Source organism: Ovis aries, chromosome 5 (assembly GCF_016772045.2).
Source record: "Ovis aries strain OAR_USU_Benz2616 breed Rambouillet chromosome 5, ARS-UI_Ramb_v3.0, whole genome shotgun sequence".
NCBI classification, from domain to species: domain Eukaryota; kingdom Metazoa; phylum Chordata; class Mammalia; order Artiodactyla; family Bovidae; genus Ovis; species Ovis aries.
This window is the reverse complement of record NC_056058.1, coordinates 15536323-15556588: the sequence shown is the minus strand read 5'-3', so window position 1 is coordinate 15556588 and position 20266 is coordinate 15536323. Positions and strand designations below refer to the sequence as shown.

The window sequence follows — 20266 nt, the reverse complement described above, 5'->3', positions numbered from 1 at the left end:
AGAACAGTCCCAAACAGAAAAATATGGCTAACAGAATATGTTTTTTAAAATTATGTTTAACTAGAGGATAATTGATTTACGATGTTGTATTGATTTCTGCCATACAGCAACACGAATCAGCCATGTGCGTGCTTAGTTGCTCAGTCTTATCTGACCCTATGTGACCCTTTGGACTGCAGCCTGCCAGGGTCCTCTGTCCATGGGATTTTTTGACACAAATACTGGAGTGGGTTGCTAGTTCCCTCTCCAATATGGTTTGTTTTAGTGTGAGTTACTGTTACTATATTTGTTTATTGTAAAGGTGGATATTTAGTGTTCTGCCCAGTTTTCAAAAAAAGTAAAAAAAAAATTCAAGAAAAAAAAAAAACAACGTTCATAGCAATATTTAGACTGGTGTTTAACCTAAAAACTGGTCACCATAGCCTAGCAAAAACTGACATGTAAACTGAACCATCCCTCAGTCTAAATGACTTTGAAGGTGGTTCCATCACAGGCAGGGTTTCCACATTGCCCTGTTCTCCTTTCTTATTTGGACACCCTCACTGTCTGAAATCAACTCCATGCTATCTTTAGAAATGTGAGATCCTCAAACCATATGTTCACAGCCTCGAACCATAGATGCTGGGAAAAAAAAAAAATCAAACAACAAAACAAAAACACCCAATGCATTAAAGAAACGAGGAACTTGAATTCCAAGCCAGAAGGAAGGAGAAATGAATGTGAAAAGAAATGAGAAACTGTCCACGAAGGAGAATGATGGGGAGGGGAGTGGCTGGTAGACATCAGCTGGGACACCTAGTGATTAAGGAGGATTTTTGAGTGTCCCCTTGACAGGAGTCTCTGGCAATCAGGGACTGGAGGGAGTAGGGATGGGCTATGAGTCAATTTCCCCTCACACTCCTGGAGTTAAGGGGGTGGGGAATTCCAGAACCTGGGGTCTTAGGGGAAGGGGGCTGTGCAGGGGTGACTTCCAGGTTCAGAGGTGTTTTCCTGTGATGGTCTCACCCAGAGCTGGAGCCTGGATCTCACCTTCAACCATCCTCAAGGGGCCACAGGTGGATAGGCACTTAGGGCCCTTGGGCAGCCGGTGGCCTCACCCTCTGTGGCTGCTGCCACAGCCTCTGTGTTTCTGATGAGCTGTGACCACAAGAGCCCCTGCACTCCCTCCTCAGTCGCTGGCTGATGAGTCGGATCTCTGACTTGGTCCCTCAGGCTCCAGGCGGAAACATCACGCTGACCTGCCTGTGACCGCCCCCTCCCGGCCCAGCCACCTCACACAGTCCCAACAGTCTGCTCAGGCCCATCTACAAAATGGTGACCAGCAGGGTGAGTCTAGAGGGTGGCACACGGGGTGCAGGTGAGACTGGAAATGGAGTGAAAGTGAGCTGAGGAGGAGGGCAAATGCGATGAAGGTCCCAGCAGGTGAGGATGGGAGCTCAGGATACAGATGAGCATGAGGGTGAGAAGGCAGAGAAGGACCGGAGGGTTCTGATGCTAAAGACACAGGTAGAGATGCAGGGGAGGTGCAAGCAAGAAGCCAGGTAAATACCCAGGTGAAGATGTAGGCAAGGACGCTGGTAAGAAAACACGAAGAGGGACTTCCCTGGTGGTCCAGTGGCTAAGACTCCATGCTCCCAATGCAGGGTTCAATCCCTGGTCAGGGAACCTCAACTGGTAAAGAATCTACCTGTAGTGCAGGAGACCCTGGTTGGATTCCTGCGTCAGAAGGTTCCCCTGGAGAAGGGATAGACTACCCATTCCACTATTCTTGGGCTTCCCTGGTGGCTCAGATGGTGAAGAATCCGCCTGCAATATGGGGAAGAGGCATATGCACTTCCGGTTAGGAACAGGTGAGGCAGGCATGGGCACTGGAGATGAGGAAGCCTGTGAATGTGGAGGTGAACTGCAGGACGGAATGAAGTGGGAATCAGGTCAAGTTCCTGCAGGATGGAGCTGAGCTGGCAAGTGAGGCAGTGGGGGGTCGAAGCTGCCTCTGTCCCCCTCTCAAAGACCTCCAGACTTTGGGAGACATGTGAAACAGAAGTGAAGCTTTATTGGGTGGACAGTGTGTGTGAGAGGGTGTGTGTGTGGGATCAGTTGGGGCAGCCAAAGACAACCATGTTCTCCGTGAAGCTGGCCAGGTCCTCGCACTGTTTCTGGTTCTCCTCATCTTGACATTCTTCAGCTTCGGGCCACAGCTCCACCCAGGTGTCCTTCCCGATGATGTAGCTGATGCTGCGGGAAGACAGACGGGTCAGGAGGGGGCGCAGAGGGTGGGAAGAGGCGGCCTCCAGAAGGCACGGGGCAGGAACTCACTTGGGTTTGTCGCCCCACAGGTCAGAGGACACGCCCCACACGAGGTAGTGTGCCCCCTCCTTCAGTTTAAGGGCTTCCCTGCACTTGATGTGGCTGATGAACTTGCGCTCCTGTTTAACCTGCACCTCGTCCGAGCCTGGAGAGGAGGGAAAGGGAAGCTGAACTGGGGGAGGGGGAGGGGAGGGACTGGGTATGAGGACGGAGGGGAAGGCAAGATGAGCTGGGAGAGGGAGAGGGAGAGGGTGGGGAGGGCAAGGGAAGCTGAGTTGGGGGAGGAGAAGGGGAGGGGCTGGGGGAACGGGGAGGTAGACACAGGACTAACCCGATTTGATGATTTGCTCAATCACCATGATGTACTCGTCAAAGTCCTCTTCAAGCTTCTTCTGGATAAGTCTGGTCTTGTATACTGTTGAGGGTGGGGAGGACAGTGGGGCTTCCTGGGCAGGGCTCTCTGTGGGGTGCCCTCACCTGGCTCCTCCCAAGCGACGATCACAGCCAGGCATGCCCACGTCCCTGCTAGCCACTCCCGTCACCGCAGTATAGCACGCCGGGCTGCACTCACACCCATGCACACAATCAGAGCTCTCCACAACCACTGTCAGAGGCACGATGATAGCGACTCCTATCCACCGTGACCCACAGGTTCCCCACAACATGGTGGTACACACAACCACATCCACTCCCAACCACCTGTCACACACACGCCCACAAACCCACCCCACTCATGACCATGTCTCCCGTGCAATCAGAGCCCCTCACAACACACACACACACATGTACACCAGTCACCCACAACCACAGTCACCACACGCAGCCAGGACCACACCTGCCTTCACACTGCCGCTCACACACAAGCACGCATGCGTGCACCTTTTCCACGCCTCTTGCCCAGTGCCCCACTCACCATAGTCCACGCCCGGCTCGCAGGCCCTGTCCAGCCGGTTCTCCAGAGTGATCACCTCCTCCGTGTGGTGCATGAAGCAGTTCTCTGAGGGGTGGGTGGGGGGTGGGGTAGGGACACCGTCTAAGACCCACTTCCTGTTCAGGGCACCCACTACCCAGGGGTATGCCCGGTCCCCTGGTTCAGCCCTCTTGGGTCAACCCCCCACTCCAAGGGAGCTGGGGTCCAGTGGGTGTGGGCACCCTCCTAGCACCTGAGCACTTACCCTCTGCACAGCGGCAGGTATCTTTGTGGCAGAGTTTGCTCAGCATTCCGTCCTCTTTATCCGGGTGATAGAAGCGGATACAAGTTTCATCTGTGGCAGAGGTGATGGGGAGGGGTCAGAGGGCTAGGGCCTCCACCCCAGACACCACACCTGGAGGCTCAGTTATCCAACTCCAGCTGGTCAGACCTCCAGATGCCAGGTCCCCAGCCCTGGGACCCCCAGACTCCTAACTCCCAGACCTGGGGATCCCCAGGCCCCTAACTCCCAGATCCAGGGACCCCCCAGGCCTTTAACTCCCAGACCTGGGGACCCCCAGATCCCTAACTCCCAGACCCAGGGACAACCAGACTCCTAACCCTTAGATTTCCAGGAACCCCGGACTCCTAGCTCTCAGATCCCTGGGGCCTCCAGACCCTTAACCTCCAGATCCCTAACGCCCAGACCCCTAACTCCCACACCTGGGGACCCCAGACCCTTAACTCCAAAACCTGGGGACCCCCTGACTCTTAACCCTCAGATCCCCAAGACCCCCAGAGTCTAACTCCCAGATCCCAGGTCGTAGGATGGCTGCTCACCCAGGTTGTAATAGGAGTACACCTTGACTGCCCCAGGCTGTATAAGTCCGACATTAAAGTACTGGTGAACTTTGAAGGACAGACAGTCCTCCTGTGTGTGTGAGATCTGGGAAGAAGGAGGTTGGTCAGTGGCAGGGCCTACATGGAAGGAAGTCCAGCATGGGATTCTGGGGGTTGGAAAGTGGTGGAGAAGCTGAGGGATCTAGGTGGGGAAGATGGGGGGCGGGTGGCAGTGGGCAGGAATCTTTGACAAAAGATTAATAAGCAGTTCATCAAATCCATTACCCCACCCCCACCCCACCCCACCCCCGCTAAGGCTAGATTGTACTTCTCAGCATGTTTCAGTTCCTTGTGGCCACGTGATTGAGCTCTGGCCAAGGACTGCTATATATGTCCTTAAAAACATTCTGTGGTTAACAAGACTGCATTAGACACTTGAAAGTTGCCAAAAGAGTAGGTCTTTAAAAAGTTACCAACACACACATTATAGCTATGTAGGGGGTGGATGTAACTGACCTTATTGTGGTAATTATTTCTCAGTATATAAATATATAAAATCCTTACATTGTGCACATTAAAACTACACAGTGTTATACGCCAATTACAGCTCAATAAAATTGGAAAAATTAAAGAGAAAGAAAGAAAAGAGGGAGAAAGGGAGTGAGGGAGGGAGGAAGGAGACAGATACACACATATATGTACTGAGACATTGTTGTTGTTTAGTCATTAAGTGGCGTCCAACTGTTTGCAACCCCATGGACTGTAGCCTGCCAGGCTCTTTTCTGTCCATGGGATTTCCCACGGACAGAATACTGGAGTGGGTTGCCATTTCCTTCCCTAGGGGATCTTCCCCACCCAGGGATCAAACCAGAGTCTCCTGCATTGGCAGGTGGATTCTTTACCACGGAGAGAGCTGGGAAGCCCCATATTGATACATACACAGGTGTATATGTGATGACACGTATATTTGGAGTAAAGCCATAGTAGAGAGAAAGAGAGCAAGGGCAGGGAATTCCCTGCTGGTCCAGTGGTTAAGAATGCACCTTCCAATGCAGGGGATGCGGGTTTGATCCCTGGTTGGGGAATTAAGATTCCACATGCCACAGAGCAACTGAGACCGTGCGCCACAACTATTGTGCTTGTGCCCTAGAGCCCACACTCTAGCAACAAGAGAAGCCACCACAATGAGAAGCCTGCACAATGCAACGAAGAGTAGCCCCCACTTGCCGCAACTAGAGAAAGCCCACGTGCAGCAAAGAAGACCTAGTTCAGCCAAAAACAACGACAACAACAACCCCAAAACCTGCAGTGAGATAGCCCCTACACATGCCAGAATAGCTATCATCACAAAGAACACAAATAACAAATGTTGGGAAGCCTTGTGCACTGTTGGTCGGCCTGCAAATCGGCATGTGGACTTCTCCAGTTATGGCATGTGGGTCAGTGGTTGTGGCATGCCACAGCCAAGAGCCCATGCACCACAATGAAGACCCAGCTCTGTCATATAAACAAACAGAACAAGGGAAGGATGGTGGAAAATAAGAGAAGAGAGTAACGCTAGGGGCTGGGGAACAAGGGAAGCTCTTTCTCTCCATCAAGCACTGCTGTTTTAAAAACCACAAGTGGGTTTTTTTCCACTCAGTGGTTAAGACTCTGGTGAGAAGAAGCTGGAGGGGACAAGTGAAAAATGTGGTTGGGACATGAGTGGTCAGAAGGTTGAGATGCTTACAGAAAGTGGGTTGGCCTTGTTTTACATGCCCCTGTCTTCCCACACCCAGCAGTCTAGACCCTGTCTCCCTGGCCCCACCTGGGCACGAGGCCAGTGGAGAAGGAAAGATCAGCCAGGTAGAGGTTTAGGATCCCAATGGAAGCCTTACCTTGTCCAGGTAGATGATGAGTGTGTTCTTGTTGGAGTCTCTGTTCATCTCATACTTAGAGATGTATCTGTCGACACCAGTGCTCAGCTGGGGAAGGATGTGGTTTGTAAAAATCCCTCCTGCATCCCCATTCCCCCTGCCACTCCAGCTTCTTCCAGACCCTGGGCTCCTGCCCATGGATCCCAGCCCCTGAGCCCAAAGCCTTCATACCAGTTTCAAGTCATCAATATCAGGTGAGAAGCCTGTCATCATGGATATATCAAGGATGGACATAGTGGCATCCTGGTCTCCCAGGTACCTAGATGGGGCAGAGGGAGAGGGGGTTGGCCCCCAAGGTGGGATCAGTGCCCAGACAAGGGGGTCATATCAAAGACTGAGGCCTCTAGTTCCCACATAGGAGCATAGAGGGAGGTTCAAATGTAGGAAACATTCTCCTAAAGGGAATACAGGGAAAGCTACATAATGATCAAGGTGATTCATTTTTCAGGTTCTGGAACCCAACTGGCCCGGGTTCAAATCCCAGCTCTCTGTAACATCTGAGGGGTTACTTAACCTCTCTGTGTGCCTCAGTTCTGGGAAATGAACATGGGCAGGTCTCACTTTGTATGATTCCGTTACCATGGTCTAATTTAATGTCACCAGTCCCCCAGCACCATGTTTGGACATCAAGACCACGTTGCTAATCTCACACTGCCAAGCAAAGGGAGGACTTCTTGTCCTGTATTCAGCACAGGACTAGATGCACAATATACTCTCAGAAAGCGTTAAGCATCACAGTTATTATTTGTAAGAAGTCTTGCTAGAGACAGAGGGATGGCCAAGATGAATCCCAGTGAACCATCTCTTACTTGGTACAGATGTCAAGGATCATGGAACCTTTGGCGTCCTGAGGCTTCTTGACTAGAAACACAGAAAACAGAAGGATGGATGGTGGTGGGGAAGTGGGAGGGGTGTAGTTCCTGGGTTCTGATCCAGGAGGGAGGCAGACAGAAGAACAGGGTTGGGGGAAGAGTAACAGATAGGGTCTCCACTCCTTTCACCTGGTTCGAGGGCTGGGCGTATGGAAACCCGGAGGTCGAACTTTTTGCAGGAGACTTTGCCTTTGAGCTTGGCATGGTACACAGTCACTACCTGGTGAGGTAGGAGGGGAGATGAGGTGTCAGTCCATTTGACTCAGAAAGGAAAGGGGATACTGGAGCAGAGGGGCCTAGAGAAGGTGGTGGGTCAAGAAAGTGTAGGTTCCCATTCCTTACCGACAAGGTGCCTTGTCCTTTCCCTTCAGCTCTCACTGTGAAACGCTCATTTTCCTTAGTCTGCAAGGAGTGGGGAGAGAGAAGAGAGAGTATTTGGAACCAAGCCTTCCCCCATTTGTGATGGTCATGGACCCTCCCTCCTGCCTCCTAGAAAGTCTGGCTGGCATGGAGGATGAAAGTGATGAGGGTGTGGCCAGGTAACTTTACCTCTTCTGAGCGCAAGAGGCTGGCAGATTCCCAGAGGATACGATGCTTGACCAAAGAGTTGCGGCTGGGCAGGTGGATGGACACATCCAGGTTCAGCTCCTTGTGATCAGGAACATCCTTCTGGTATTGGGCCAAGGCTTGGAACACCATGAAAGTGGCCTGTTACCCATGACAGAGAAAGGGGGTGAATTTAGGTGACTGAGAAAGTGGTGAGAACCACTGAGGGATGAAGAGACTCATATCAGTCTTGGGGCAATGAGACGGTGACCTAGAACCCACCAGAGAGGGTGAGAATACGATTGGGGACTGGTCAGATACTGAGGACATGTCCTAGAACTCTCTGAGTGAGACAGGTCAGACAGGAGCTTAGAGACACTGGGAACATGGCGAGAATCCACCAGAGTGTACAAACATAAGACAGAAAGTTCAGCCACACTGAGAAGGTGCTCTAGACACATCCAGAGGAGAGAGTCTAAGACAAGCATTGGTAGAGGCACTGAGAATATGTCTAGAACCCACTCATGAAATAAAAGAATGAAATTGGAATCTGGGAACACTGACCATCTGATCTAGAACCCCAAAGTGACACTGAGAGTGTGATTGAGAACCCACCAGAAAGAAAAGCGGTTAGACTGGAGCCTGAGCTTCCTGGAGTTTGAGGTTACTCAACCCTGGTCTAGAACCCATCAGGGACTAGAATAACTAAAATCCTGGTCTAGAACTCACAATAAGATGTGGTAACACTGGGAGCCTGATGGAACTTAGAATGTGGTCTAGAACCCACCAGTGGGAGACAGAGGCTTGGATAATGGTGTGTGAGGTGTTAGTTGCTCAGTTGTGTCCAACTCTTTGTGATCCCATGGACTGTAGCCCACCAGGCTCCTCTATCCATGGAATTCTCCAGGCAAGAATACTGGAGTGGGTTGCCATTCCCTTTTCCAGGGGATCTTCCCAACCCAAGGATCGAACCCGGGTCTCCTGCATTTCAGGCAGATACTTTCATCACTGAGCCACCAGGGAAGCCCCTTGGATAATGCTGTAGAGTCATTAATAACCTGGTCTAGAACCCACTGATGAGACAGGGTAACATTGGGGGCTGGTGAAATGAACATGAACTAGAACCCACCAGTGAGACGAATAAGATAGGGAACTGCGAACATGATCTAGAACCTACCAGAAGGACAGAGAGGTTTGGATAATGGTGTAGGGTCATTAATAATCTAATTTAGAACCCACCAGTGAGACAGAGTAACATTGGGGGCCTGGTGAAATGAACATTATATCGAGAACCCACCAGTGAGACAGAGTAAGATGGGGCACTGGGAACATGGTCTAGAACCCACAGTAGGAGAGAGAGGTTCACACCTGAACCTGGGGCCTGAGAACACGGTCTAGACACCAAGAGGGAAAAGGAGGCTTGAAACACAGCTCAGGGCATCCAGAATGTAGTCTAGAATCCACAGATGGGTTTGAAACTAAAAAAAAAAAAAGATTCTTGACTTCATTCAAATCATCCTGGCTGATGGAAGAGAAACACTGCCTCTCTTGGTCTTGGTACTTTCTTCAGAAGACTAATGAGGCCAGAGGAGGTTGGTATGCAGATACCGGGGCGAGGTATGTGTGGACTACTTGCCTGCGTGGAGCCATAACCACCTCCATAGTATCTCTGCTCGTTGAGCCAGCGCACGACAGGAGGCACAGTGTCGAAGTCTTTGCGTGCCAGCAGAGCCAAGAGGGCATAGGATGTGGCCTCCACATTGTAGAGCTTCTTGTTGGGTTCCTCCCAGCGGTTTTTTTCTGCAGGGAAAACCCCCCACCCCCAATGCTCACTGCTCTGTCCATCCTGTGAACAGCTCAGAGAAAACTCAGGAAAAAAAGACTCATAGCCTAAACCACTTGGCGTTCAGGTGTCCTGGCCCACATTCTAGGACCTCAATCTGCTGGCTCCTGCCTCATTCTCTTCCCTCATCCACCTTCACTCCTCCATATGAGCTCTGCACTGCAGCCCCACTGTGGGAGATTTCCTAAACTTGAAACACACATTCTTACCTCTGAGCCTTTGCATATTCTGTTCCCTTTACATAGAGTACCTATTCTCCATCTACTTTGTTAATTCTTACCCACCGTGCACAATTAGTGGGCACCCCAAGACTGAGTGGAGGTCCCTCTTCCTCCTGTCTCTCAAAGGATCCTGTGCTTCTCTGATCCCAGCACTCTGACACTCTATAGTAATCTATGAACTCATTTCTTTCTTCAATTGGAGTGTGAGGCCATAATGGCAAGGGCTGTGCTGTACTCACGGTGGTGTCCCAAGTGCCTAAGAAAGTTATGATGGCAGAGATTGTCACTGAGAACCAAGAGGAGGATGACCTCCTGTCCCTGGGCGCATAGTTGGACATTTCCCAGAAGCCTTTGCAGGTATATGGCCACATGACTAAGCTCTGGCCAATGGAATGTGCACAGCAGTGATTAGGCCTCTTCTATGTCTAGTCCCTTGCCCAATCTTCCTATTTCCTTTTCAGCCTGAAAGAGCAGGATTCTGAGGCCCCAGAATGGCAGAGCCATGAAAAGATAGAGACCTGGATCCCTGCATCACTGTATGGAGGAGAGCTGTCCACCAACAACATACTTTTGTCGTGTTAAACCACTTTGGTATTTATATGATACTTGAGATACCTTATTATCAGTGAGTACAAACATGATACAGTGTCATCACTGGAATCAATGATTAGCTGCCCACTATGTGCTAGGCACTGTGCTAAATTCCCTATGGTATTATTTTACTGAATCCTAATTACCCTTGAGATGGTTATAATGTTACAGTGTTGTTGCTGTGAGTCACTAAGTGGTATCTGACTCTTTTATGACTCCATGAACTGTAGCCTGCCAGGCTCCTCCATCCATGGGACTCGTTTCCTTCCCCAGGGGATCTTCCTGACCCAAGGATTGAACCCAAGAATCTCCTGGCAGGCAGATTCTTGACCACTGAGCCACTAGGGAAGCCCTAGGTATCACTTGAAGATGAAGAAACTAAGGTCCAGAGAGGTTAAGCGACTTGTACAAGGTCAGACAGTGAGAAAGTGGCAGAGTTGGATTTCAATTTAGATCTGTCTGATGTCCATGCTCATGGTCTTAATCACACCTCACTGCTGGGTCATAGCAAGTGCTCAACACATGGCATTCAACATGGTTGAATGAATTATGCAGTGAGCCTTCTCGTGTGGTTTACAAGGAGAAATTATCACACCACAGAGCCATTCATTGCAGTTCAGCTTGGAGAGGTCCATCCCAGTGCAGCTTAAAGCCATGCACCCCAGCTTGAGAGGGCCACCCTCAGTCCCCAGCCATGGGTCCCTCCGTACTCCTCCAGGCTACCCCTCACCTTTGGCTGTATTCAGAAATTTGGTGAGGCGGTCATCCTCCAGCTTGCCCAACAAAGCCAGGGCATAGGCAGCAATGGCCACAGTATATGGTCTTCGCAGCTCTCTGTAGTGGTTTTCAAGGAAGTCTCCTGCCTTAGTGATGCTGGGGCCCAGGCTCTGTGACAAAGAGGATTGGGTACTCTGGTCAGGGGAGCATTTCTGTTATAGACAACTGATGAAGATCACTTTCTGGGACCAGGTGGCTTTTGTCCTTGGGACCTGTTTGCCTTGGATCTATGTTTGAGGGTTTTCCGTTGTGAGTTGCTTTGTTGCTGAGTACCTACTATGGGCTCTGTGTGTGTGTGTGGGGGGGGGGGTGTGTGTGTGCAGTGTGTGTGTCTAAATACCAAGTGGTGTGCTGGTGAATATTTAACAACCAGCTCTTCAGTGGAGGCACAGGACTGGGTGGGGGGCCAGGGGTGTGTTGCTAGTTGTTCATTCGGGCTTTTCTGTAAGATGTTATAGAAAAACCTGAACTTTTGCCAACCCAATAAATTGCCCATTACAATGGCATAAAAACTTCCACCAGGGTCAATTTCAAGTAACCACTGTGATGTCCTTGAACATAGAATGGGGAAGACATACTCCCAACAGGCATTCGTGAGCTAGTATGAGCCAGATTCAGCACACCAAGGGAACACCTCTTATTCAATAATTTTCAGCTAGCTCTTACAATGTCCCAGTCTTATAGCTGCTCATTTAATCTCATAAAATCCCATGAGGCAGGCATTACTTTCATCATTATCCTAGTGCACAGATTAAATATGGTGACACAGAAAGATGGGGACCAGGGGAAGACATGATTTGAAGTGTTTGCTGATTTCCATGGTGTCAATACTATCATCCCTGATTTCAACCCACCAATGTGGCATTGCTGACTGTAGATATGGCAAGAGAGGAACAGTGGAACAATATGATATAATATTTGCAATATAGAGATACAATAGACATAAATAACCCTGAGAATAATGATAAAAAGTAGCAAAATATTTAGGAAGTGATACATTTTAAGTTTATCACCTGTTTTCAGTGTTTAATCTTTGCAGTGTGAGTTTATATGATTTAATTTTTAACAATGATTGTGTTCAGCAACCAGATTGCAAATTCCTAGAAATTTAACAACTGGCTTTCCCAAGCTGGGTAGCATCCTATTGATTTAAACACCATCGGTCTGGCTCCACCACCTATGCCATACTTTATTTTAATGTTGCTGTATTGTAGAAAATGTTGTGTTGTAGTAGAAACAACCCTTTTGACTGCCTTCCTACAAGTATCCTCCTCTGTTGTAAGAACACCTCCTCCCTTTGATTCACATAGCCACAATGGAAGCAGCCATATTTGCCCACTGAGACCTACTTCCTGGTCTCAGCTGATTGGTTCAGGGGTGACCACCTGACCCAGGATGAACCAATCAGAGACCTTCACTGGGAATCCAAAGGTTCTAGCCTTGGTCTGACTATTTCCTCAAGGAAGACAGCCATGTTCTGCCAAGCAGATTGGGTGGCAGGCAAAGGTGAATTATAGGGCAAGAAAGGATTGGAAGACATGGGAGAACATAAAGAACAAAGAATTCTGGCAGAGTCCTTGAAGCTACTTTCTTTTTTTTTTTTTTTTTTTAAGTTTTTTGACTGCAACGCATGGCAAGCAGGATCTTAGTTCCCCAACCAGGGATGAACCCATGCTCCCTGTAGTGGAAACAAGGAGTCTTAACCGCTGGACCACCAGATTCCTACTTTCATTTTTGAACTCTGTAAATTCTTAGATCCCTAAAATAAATTTCCCATTTTTTTTGCACATCTAGTCACACATACGACAACTAGGACACACATGTGGCCTCTGAGACAACTCAGAGAGTCCTAAAAAATGCAAAAACTATTATGTCTATTTTACAAACGCACACATAAGGCCTGACAAAGGGTACATGAGAGTCAGGATTTGAGGTCAATTTTATCTGACCCCACAGTCCTGAAGCTCTTTTCTACTATAATTTCTCTCAAATCTCCAAGATTGGAACCAGGAAAACCTGGTTTAAAGGTCACCGGCATTAATGGTAGCAGCCCCCTCCCCTCCATCTCTTTTCTGGGGTCCTGAGAAGGAAGCAGCAGCTGGCTGAAAGGGAGATCCTCAAGTCCCCCACTAGGGAAACTAAAAGTCAAACTACCCACTCTCAAAACCCCAGAGCAAAGCAGATGGAGTGATTACAGGCTCTCAGGAGCCTGTCTTTCTAAGCTTCTCTGCTTCAGAACCAAAACTAGAGGAATAGGGGAAAGCAAAAAGCCAACATTATTAATTCTTTCCCTTCTGGGGTCATGCATGCTGAGTCGTGACCAACTCTTTGTGACCCTATGGGAGACGCTATGGACTACCTTGCCAGGCTCCTCTGTCCATGAGATTTTCCAGGCAAGAATACTGGAGTGGATTGCTATTTCCTACTGCAGGGGATCTTCCCAATCCAGGGATCGAACCCACACCTCTTGCGTTTTCGGTGCACTTCAGGTGGATTCTTACTACTGAGCCACTGGGCAATTCTTTGGAGTCATGGACATGGGTCCCTTTAAGAATCCTCTTAAAGATCTCAGGAAGGATTTTCTTTCCATTTTTAGTTCTGTGTCCTCAGTTTTCTTTAGGGAAGCCATAAGGATATAAAGGGCTTTCCTGGTGGAGCAGATGGTAGGGAATCTGTCTGCAATGCAGGAAACCCAGTTTTGATCCCTGGGTCAGGAAGATCCCCTGGAGAAGGGAATGGCAACCCACTCCAGTATTCTTGCCTGGAGAAACCCATGGACAGAGGAGCCCGGCAGGCTATAGTTCATGGGGTCGCAAAGAGTTGGACACGACTGAGTGACTAACACACAGGAATATGAATGTAGGAGTCTTGTGGAAAGCAAGCTGAAGGGGCTTTTTGTTGGGCTTGGGTACAACTCTCTGAAAATGGTAAAGCAGGCAGAAAAGACCCAATCTTTGATTTCTCTGTGCCTCAGCTGTCTCTTCTGTAAACTGGGGGCAGTAAGAGTGGCCTATCTCTTGGGCTGTTACAAGGATTATAGGAATTAAACATATGAGACTCTTGTTTTGTTGTTTAGTCGCTCAGTCGTGTCCAACTCTTTTGCAATTCCATGGACTGTAGCCCGCCAGGCTTCTCTGTCCGTGGACTTTCCCAGGCAAAAATACTGGAGTAGGTTTCCATTTCCTTCTTTAGGGGACCTTCCCGACCCAGGGTCAAACCCACGTCTCCTGCATTGCAGGCAGATTCTTTACCACTGATCCACCCGGGATCTAGTTAATTGCTACATAACTGTTGGAAACTATTATGGCCACTGTGGTGACTGTTAGTGCACTGGGAGCACTGGAAATGCCCTGAAAGCAACATCTCACCTCAGGCGGCTGTGTCCTTGGTTGGGGAGGGGAGGGTGGGGACACTTACGTTGACCTGTGCCTCGCAGATGTCTTTAGCCTCGTGCAGCGCGATCAGAACAAAGGCTGTAAGGGACACATCTTTCTCCCTGGTGTCCTTGAAGCCACCCTAGAGGAGAAGCGTGGAAGCAAAGGCAGGGTCACCAGTGTCTTCACATGTCAACCTACGCCCCCTGTAGGCTCAGTGGATCAAGGCAGGGCTGGGTCTCTCCCCAGCCCTCTCCAGAAGGGCCAGGCTCTTTAGTATTCATTCATTCATCCTGCAAATGTTGCTGGTGCTGTGGATGAGATGTTGGATGAAGACCAGATTCTAGCCCCAGCCCTCGCGGTCTGCTAGGGGAGACAGACAGGAACCAACCAGCTCATCGACAGATATATAATTAGAAAGTGATGAGTGCTGTGCAGAAGCGATGTGGCATTGAGAATGGACTATGGGAGTGTGACTCCGTCGTGGAAAAGTGTCCCCGAGGGATGATAGCTGGAACCACAATCTGAGCAGAGAGAAGTCCACTCTCAAAGAGGGTGGGGCTTAGCATGCCAGGCAGGGGGAACAGCATGTACAAAGGAGAGCAAGGTTCCCAGCAGTACAGATGGAGTGAGGAGAGAAGTGGGTAAGGCCACGAGGCTGGAAGCCTGAAAGGTCAGGCTTACGCATCCATTCTCCAACTTAAGCACACCTGGTGGGGGTAGAGAGGTGTTAAAACGCGGATTCCTAGACATTGCCCCTAAAGCTTCTGATTCAGTGCACCTGGAGTCCAGCCTGAGAATTTCTGACATTCTGCATTTTTAAAAGCTTCCAGGTAATTTTGCTGATGTTGCAGGCCTGGGGATCGCACTCAGGACCATAGCTCTAAGGAGTTCTATGTTTAAGAGCAACAAGAAGCCTGGGGGTTTCATTTTGCACTGGATCCTGCAAGTCTCTGATCTTTGCAAGGGAGGAGAGACACTCTCAGCGCCCTTATTTCACTGTCCCCGCACGCTGTGAATTGGGCAGTGGGTGGATGGTGGAGTCTTTCTCCAGTCCATCCTGTGATGCTCTGGTGCCCTCTCCCCTGGCCTGCCCCGAATCTCTGCCTCTTACAATCATTTCTTGGTGTATCACGGGCCCATCCTCCTGGAAGATTCCATCAGGCTTCTGCTTCTCCAGGATCAGCCATTTGACGGTCTCACAGAGGTCCCTGGAGTCTATGGCGATGAGGTTGGTGGACAGTGCAAAGACCTTGACCACGTAGGCAGTCAGCCTGGGGGTGGGTCGAGAGCGTGAGCCAATTGGCTCTGGGATCCGGAGACTGGCATCCCAGCCAACCAATGAGCAGAGTGGGGCCGGACCTGGCCTGGTTCCTTCAGGTTAGTAACCCAGTGTGGTATGCTGATTATTCAGCAGGCTGGTACCTTGACTCTGAGTGGAGACCTACCTAGACCACCCCAGGCTGAGATCCAGGGCCTGTTCAGGGATGTGAAAGGCTGAGGATGTGCAAGCTGATCCTGGAGACTCACCAGGTGCTGGGGGGCCGATTTTGGAAGGCGGCGTAGGCTGAGCTTTTTTGTCTGAAAGCCAGCTGCTGGGTGTACCCTGCAGGGAAGAGAGACGTGTCACCAGAGGCTGAGTGGAGCGGGTGGCTGGTGGGTGTAGGCCCTCCAGAGAGGGAAGGGGCTTAGAGAGAAGATAAAGATTCTGTGAAGGGCGGGACGGCGGTCTAGAGAGGAAAGAGGGGCTCTGGGTAGGGGGCGAGTGTGTGGGAGGACGAAGAGCTAAAGAGGGACTCAGAAGGTGGGAACATCAGAGAGAGGGGGAAGGAACTCTTGGAGGAGAGGGGATTCAGAGAGAAGAGGTTTTCAAAATGGGTTCTCAGGGGCAAGGGGGCCTCAGCGAGAGAGGGAGCTCAGAGAGGGGTTCAGAGAAGGACGAGGGGGCAATCTCAGAGGAGGGGCGGGACCCCGAGAGTGGCGGGGTCTCAGGAGTGGAGGGGGCTAAGAGATGAAGCCGGCTCAGTGGGGCGGGGCTCAGGGGCGGAGCAAGGACAGAGGGGCGGGTCTCAGGGGCGGAGCAAGGACAGAGGGGCGTGTCTCAGGGATGAAGTGGGCTCAGAGGGGCGGGCTCAGGGGTGGAGCAGGCTCAGAGGGACCGGTAGGACGTGCACCCTTTCTGATGAGCTCCAGGGCCTCCTGCCGCTTCTCCATGCCGAACTTCTCCCACTGCTCGGTGCTGTCCAAGTAGTGCACGGCGATGACCGTGGGCGTCATACCAATCATGTTCTGCTCCCCACAGCCCGAGGGGGTTTGGATAAGGTGCTTCAGCCGCTCTCCGTCGATGGCGTCCTCCGCCATTTCGGCCACCGGAGTCCCTGCAACCCGGCAGGAGGATGGCACTCAAGTCCACGGCTGCTTCCAGACTTTTCAGGCTCTGACCAGCTAGGGCCAAAGGGGTCAAGGACGGCTTGGGGCATGTGAATGATGGAGATGCTTCATGGCTGAATGGCTGGAGGGGGTTTTGCATTTGTTGGGGGGTGAGGGTGGGGGTGGGCTTGTGCTTCACAGGGGAACTCTGGGCCCTGGCTCCTCTGGTTCCACCAGCGGTAATAACAGTCATGAATACTTTCATCAGGCTTCACGCTATTCCCCAGGCTCTGTTCTAGGAGAATACCATATAGTATTTCATTTAATCCTCTCAACAACCCTTAGATATCAATACTATTATTCGCTCCTATCACAGATGAGGAAACCAGGGTCTCCTTCCCAAACTTCACAGCTGTCAAGATGCAAGGTGCCTTTCTAGCTCCGTCTTGCCCCAGTTCTCCACCCGAGACAATTAGATCTGGAATTTCTGGTCTTGAACTATATTGCTCATGTAAACCTCTTTATCAGCAAAAGCTGTTTGCTGAACTGGAGCTGTTTACTGCCTGGAGCCTTCTATGAAGTGGTTTGAGGAGGGGTTCTAGCTGAAGAGGAGGCAGGAGACCAGTGGTTAAATATCCCTGGGGTGAGAGCAGATTGAAGTGGGCTCCCGACTCTCGGGTCATGACTCTCCTCCCAACACTGTTCTGGGTCTCCTGGGGTTGGGGTCCAAGGGCATCTCACCTTGCAGGAGGATCTTGGTCTCTGACTCTGTGTCTGGGACTTGATCACTAAGATCTGCAGCTGGGACTTCCTCTCGCTGCACCCCATCTGCCAGGTGAATGGGAGACACCGATGGCACCAGCTCCCTCCCACCCCCTCCTCATCACCACCACCCATGCCTCACTCCCTCTCCCGTGGCTGACTCACCTTGACCCAGATATTCTGGATTCAGTGTGCGAATGGCCACAGTTTTGTTGACTCTTATTCCTTCTGGCTGGATGGTGTTAGGGGCAGGGGGAGTTGCATGAACAAGACAGACAGTCAGTCATATTCTGGGGATTACTGTAGCATAAGGCATGAGGGCCTCCACCGGAGATCTTAGCTGTGTGACTGAGGTCAGTTACTTAACCTCTCTGTGCCTCATCTTCCTTCCTTATAAGGAGGTAATATAAACATCTACCTCATGCCTATTGTTGTGCAAGTTCATAATATAATTATAAATTAACAAAGAAGTAACAAGACCTTTAGAAATCTTTCTATGTGCCTAGATGATTGCTCTCCTGTGGTTAATTCATTTAATCTTCACAACAACCCACTGGAATGGGTACCGCTTTTATCACTCCCATTTTACAGATGGGGCAGGGACTTCCTCATGGTCCAGTGGTTAATAATCTGCCTTGCAGTGCAGGGTACCTGGGTTTGATCCCTGGTAAAGGAGCTAAGATCCCACATACCATGGGGCAACCAAGCCCCCGTGCTGCAACTACTGAGCCCATATGCCACAACTAGAGAAGAAGATCCCTGGGCCACAACTAAGCCAAATAAATAAACATTAAAGATGGGGGAACTGAGGAACAGACAGGCAAAGTAACTTGCCCCAGGTCACAAAGCAAGTAGAACAGAATTTGCGTTTGAACGTAATAGTCTGGCTCCAGAGTCTGTTTTGAAAACAACGCCTCCTAATGGGCTAAATAAAATAAAAATTTTAAAACAAATAATTTAAAAGTAAAAGAAAAAATTTGAGCGAGTAAACAAGAATAAATATTACAGGAAAGAGAAAAAATAGATGAAAGAATGTACATAACTACTTAACACAGTGCCTAGCAGACAGTAAGCGCCCAGTTAAAATAGGGGCATCTTAATTAGAGTCAAAGGCCCAACACAAGCTCTCGTGTATATGCACATAAGCCTCCCTGGAGGACAGTGGGTGCTTTTGCCTTCACAGAACCCATTCTCCGTTTGCCTGGAATGATTCCCATCTTTGCCTTTGCAGACTGAGTTCCTGCCTATGCTGTATTCATCAGTATGTGGCATCCAGCTCTCTAGGAAGAAAAGCTCTTGATCAGCAGTGCTGCCAATTTCCTTGGTGTAGATTTCTCCACCATGATGGATTCCAAGCTACCACCATGAGTGAGTGCAGACTTGGGAAGTGGTAGACATACTGGATCTAGGGAGCTGGGTATCACAGGCTCCAGCACACTACTGGTTTCTTCCCACCAGTGCCTGTGTTGAATCATATTGAAATTCACAGCAAGAGGAAAACTGTGTGCACCTATCTAGACACACTTTCATGTAATTTTTAAAATATATTGTTTTAATGATTAGATTTATTCCAGAACATTAAAGTAGCTGAAAAAATATGTTTGCTTCCATTAAAGCCAGGAAAGAAAAATTATAATAAGTTATGATTTGGGTATAAATAAAACATTTCAATGTGAAATCTTACTGTCAGTTTTGATACATTTGGTTTTGAATGTTTCAGTATTTTTTTCAACTACTGTAATGTTTTTTGGGAAAAAATAACCAATAAAAAATATACACAGGCCCAACTCAGTTTTCTTTTGCTTTAGGCGTCAATATGACATAGTTTGATACCATCAAATTTGTCTCTAAAATTTTGATATTCTGTATATTGCAGGGGTTTTTGGAATGGATTTTGATTTCTTAAAATATTGCATTAAAATATTTTTGATCTTGTTTATGATCTTATGTTTTGCTTTAAAGTATTTATGAAAGATGCTAAAATCCTTTCATTTTCGTTGATGATTTTGTCTTTGAAAATGTTCAACAAAAATATGACTGCTAATGCATATTTCTTTTTTTCTGGGTTGAGTTATTTTTCCCATGGATCTTCTTTTTTGTTGTGTGCGAATGCATATTTTAAGGGTAAGAATCATAGGTACAAAAGAAGTGTCCTAGTTCTTGCAATTGTATATTATTCTTTTGCAATATTTGCTCTGTGAAATATATTTTCTCAAGATTTTAAAATTTTATTTATTTATTTGGCTGTGCTGTGTAGCTTATCATATCTTAGTTCCATGACCAGGGGTCAAATCCAGGGCCACAGCAGTGAAAATACTGAGTCCTAATCACCAGACCACCAAGGAACTGTCCCCAAGATCTTTAAAGTCAGAAGAAAACCCCTGTGCTAAAATGTTACAAGATGTCATATTTGATATTAAAATATATTTTAATGAAAAAATATTATTGATCTCTAAGTTTTTGGGTGTCTGCTAAAAATTCTGTGCCCAAGAATAATGCCTCACTTGCCTCACCCTAATCCTGGCCCTCCTTCCAAACTTCCAGAACTCCTGAATCTCCTATGGTGTGCCTGGGTCTCCAAGTTGGGTTCACAACACAGGGAGAACTGGAGCCTCTCCTGAAGGACAAGGGACAGCAGGTACTCCAAGGACTCACCACGACCTTCAGGGTCTTCTTGACACCATCACTGATGAAGTGGTTGTAGACGGCAGCCTTGACCTCCACCTCATGGAGGCCGACCTTCAGGGGCACAATGACGTAAGGCACCGCCACTGAGGACCTGGCTGGGATCGTTATAGTCTGCTGGTGGCGCTTCTTGGCAGTGGCCAGGCTACAGAAGGCTGGATTGTAGAGCAATTCCACCCTCACCTGCCAGGGAGAGAGCGTGTGGGGTCAGGAGAACATGCCACAGACTGGCTCCCTCAAGTCCCCGCTCCA

The 20266-nt window shown here is 49.1% G+C and overlaps 1 protein-coding gene across 2 annotated transcripts in view; it reads right to left on the bottom strand.

Moving 5' to 3' along the window:
* Positions 1-2033: 2033 nt before the first annotated feature.
* Positions 2034-20266, bottom strand: part of C3 (complement C3) — a 36274-nt gene continuing 18041 nt past the window's right edge. Inside the window, exons 21-41 of one of the 2 annotated variants that reach the window (XM_027969774.3) lie at positions 19985-20197; positions 17495-17561; positions 17309-17395; positions 16372-16575; positions 15728-15803; positions 15312-15471; positions 14241-14339; positions 10777-10933; positions 9028-9191; positions 7395-7553; positions 7188-7247; positions 6975-7065; positions 6783-6834; positions 6145-6232; positions 5935-6021; positions 4058-4163; positions 3483-3572; positions 3221-3304; positions 2639-2722; positions 2317-2452; positions 2034-2235 (exon numbers count right to left, since the gene is read on the bottom strand). In XM_027969774.3, the coding sequence (XP_027825575.2) occupies positions 2094-2235; positions 2317-2452; positions 2639-2722; positions 3221-3304; positions 3483-3572; positions 4058-4163; positions 5935-6021; positions 6145-6232; positions 6783-6834; positions 6975-7065; positions 7188-7247; positions 7395-7553; positions 9028-9191; positions 10777-10933; positions 14241-14339; positions 15312-15471; positions 15728-15803; positions 16372-16575; positions 17309-17395; positions 17495-17561; positions 19985-20197 (2406 nt within the window). In that variant the 3' untranslated portion in view covers positions 2034-2093. Of the gene's footprint in view, positions 3692-3784; positions 4164-5934; positions 6022-6144; positions 6233-6782; positions 6835-6974; positions 7066-7187; positions 7248-7394; positions 7554-9027; positions 9192-10776; positions 10934-14240; positions 14340-15311; positions 15472-15727; positions 15804-16371; positions 16576-17308; positions 17396-17494; positions 17562-19984; positions 20198-20266 lie in introns of both variants that reach the window. The other variant, XR_009600643.1, reaches the window with a different exon arrangement.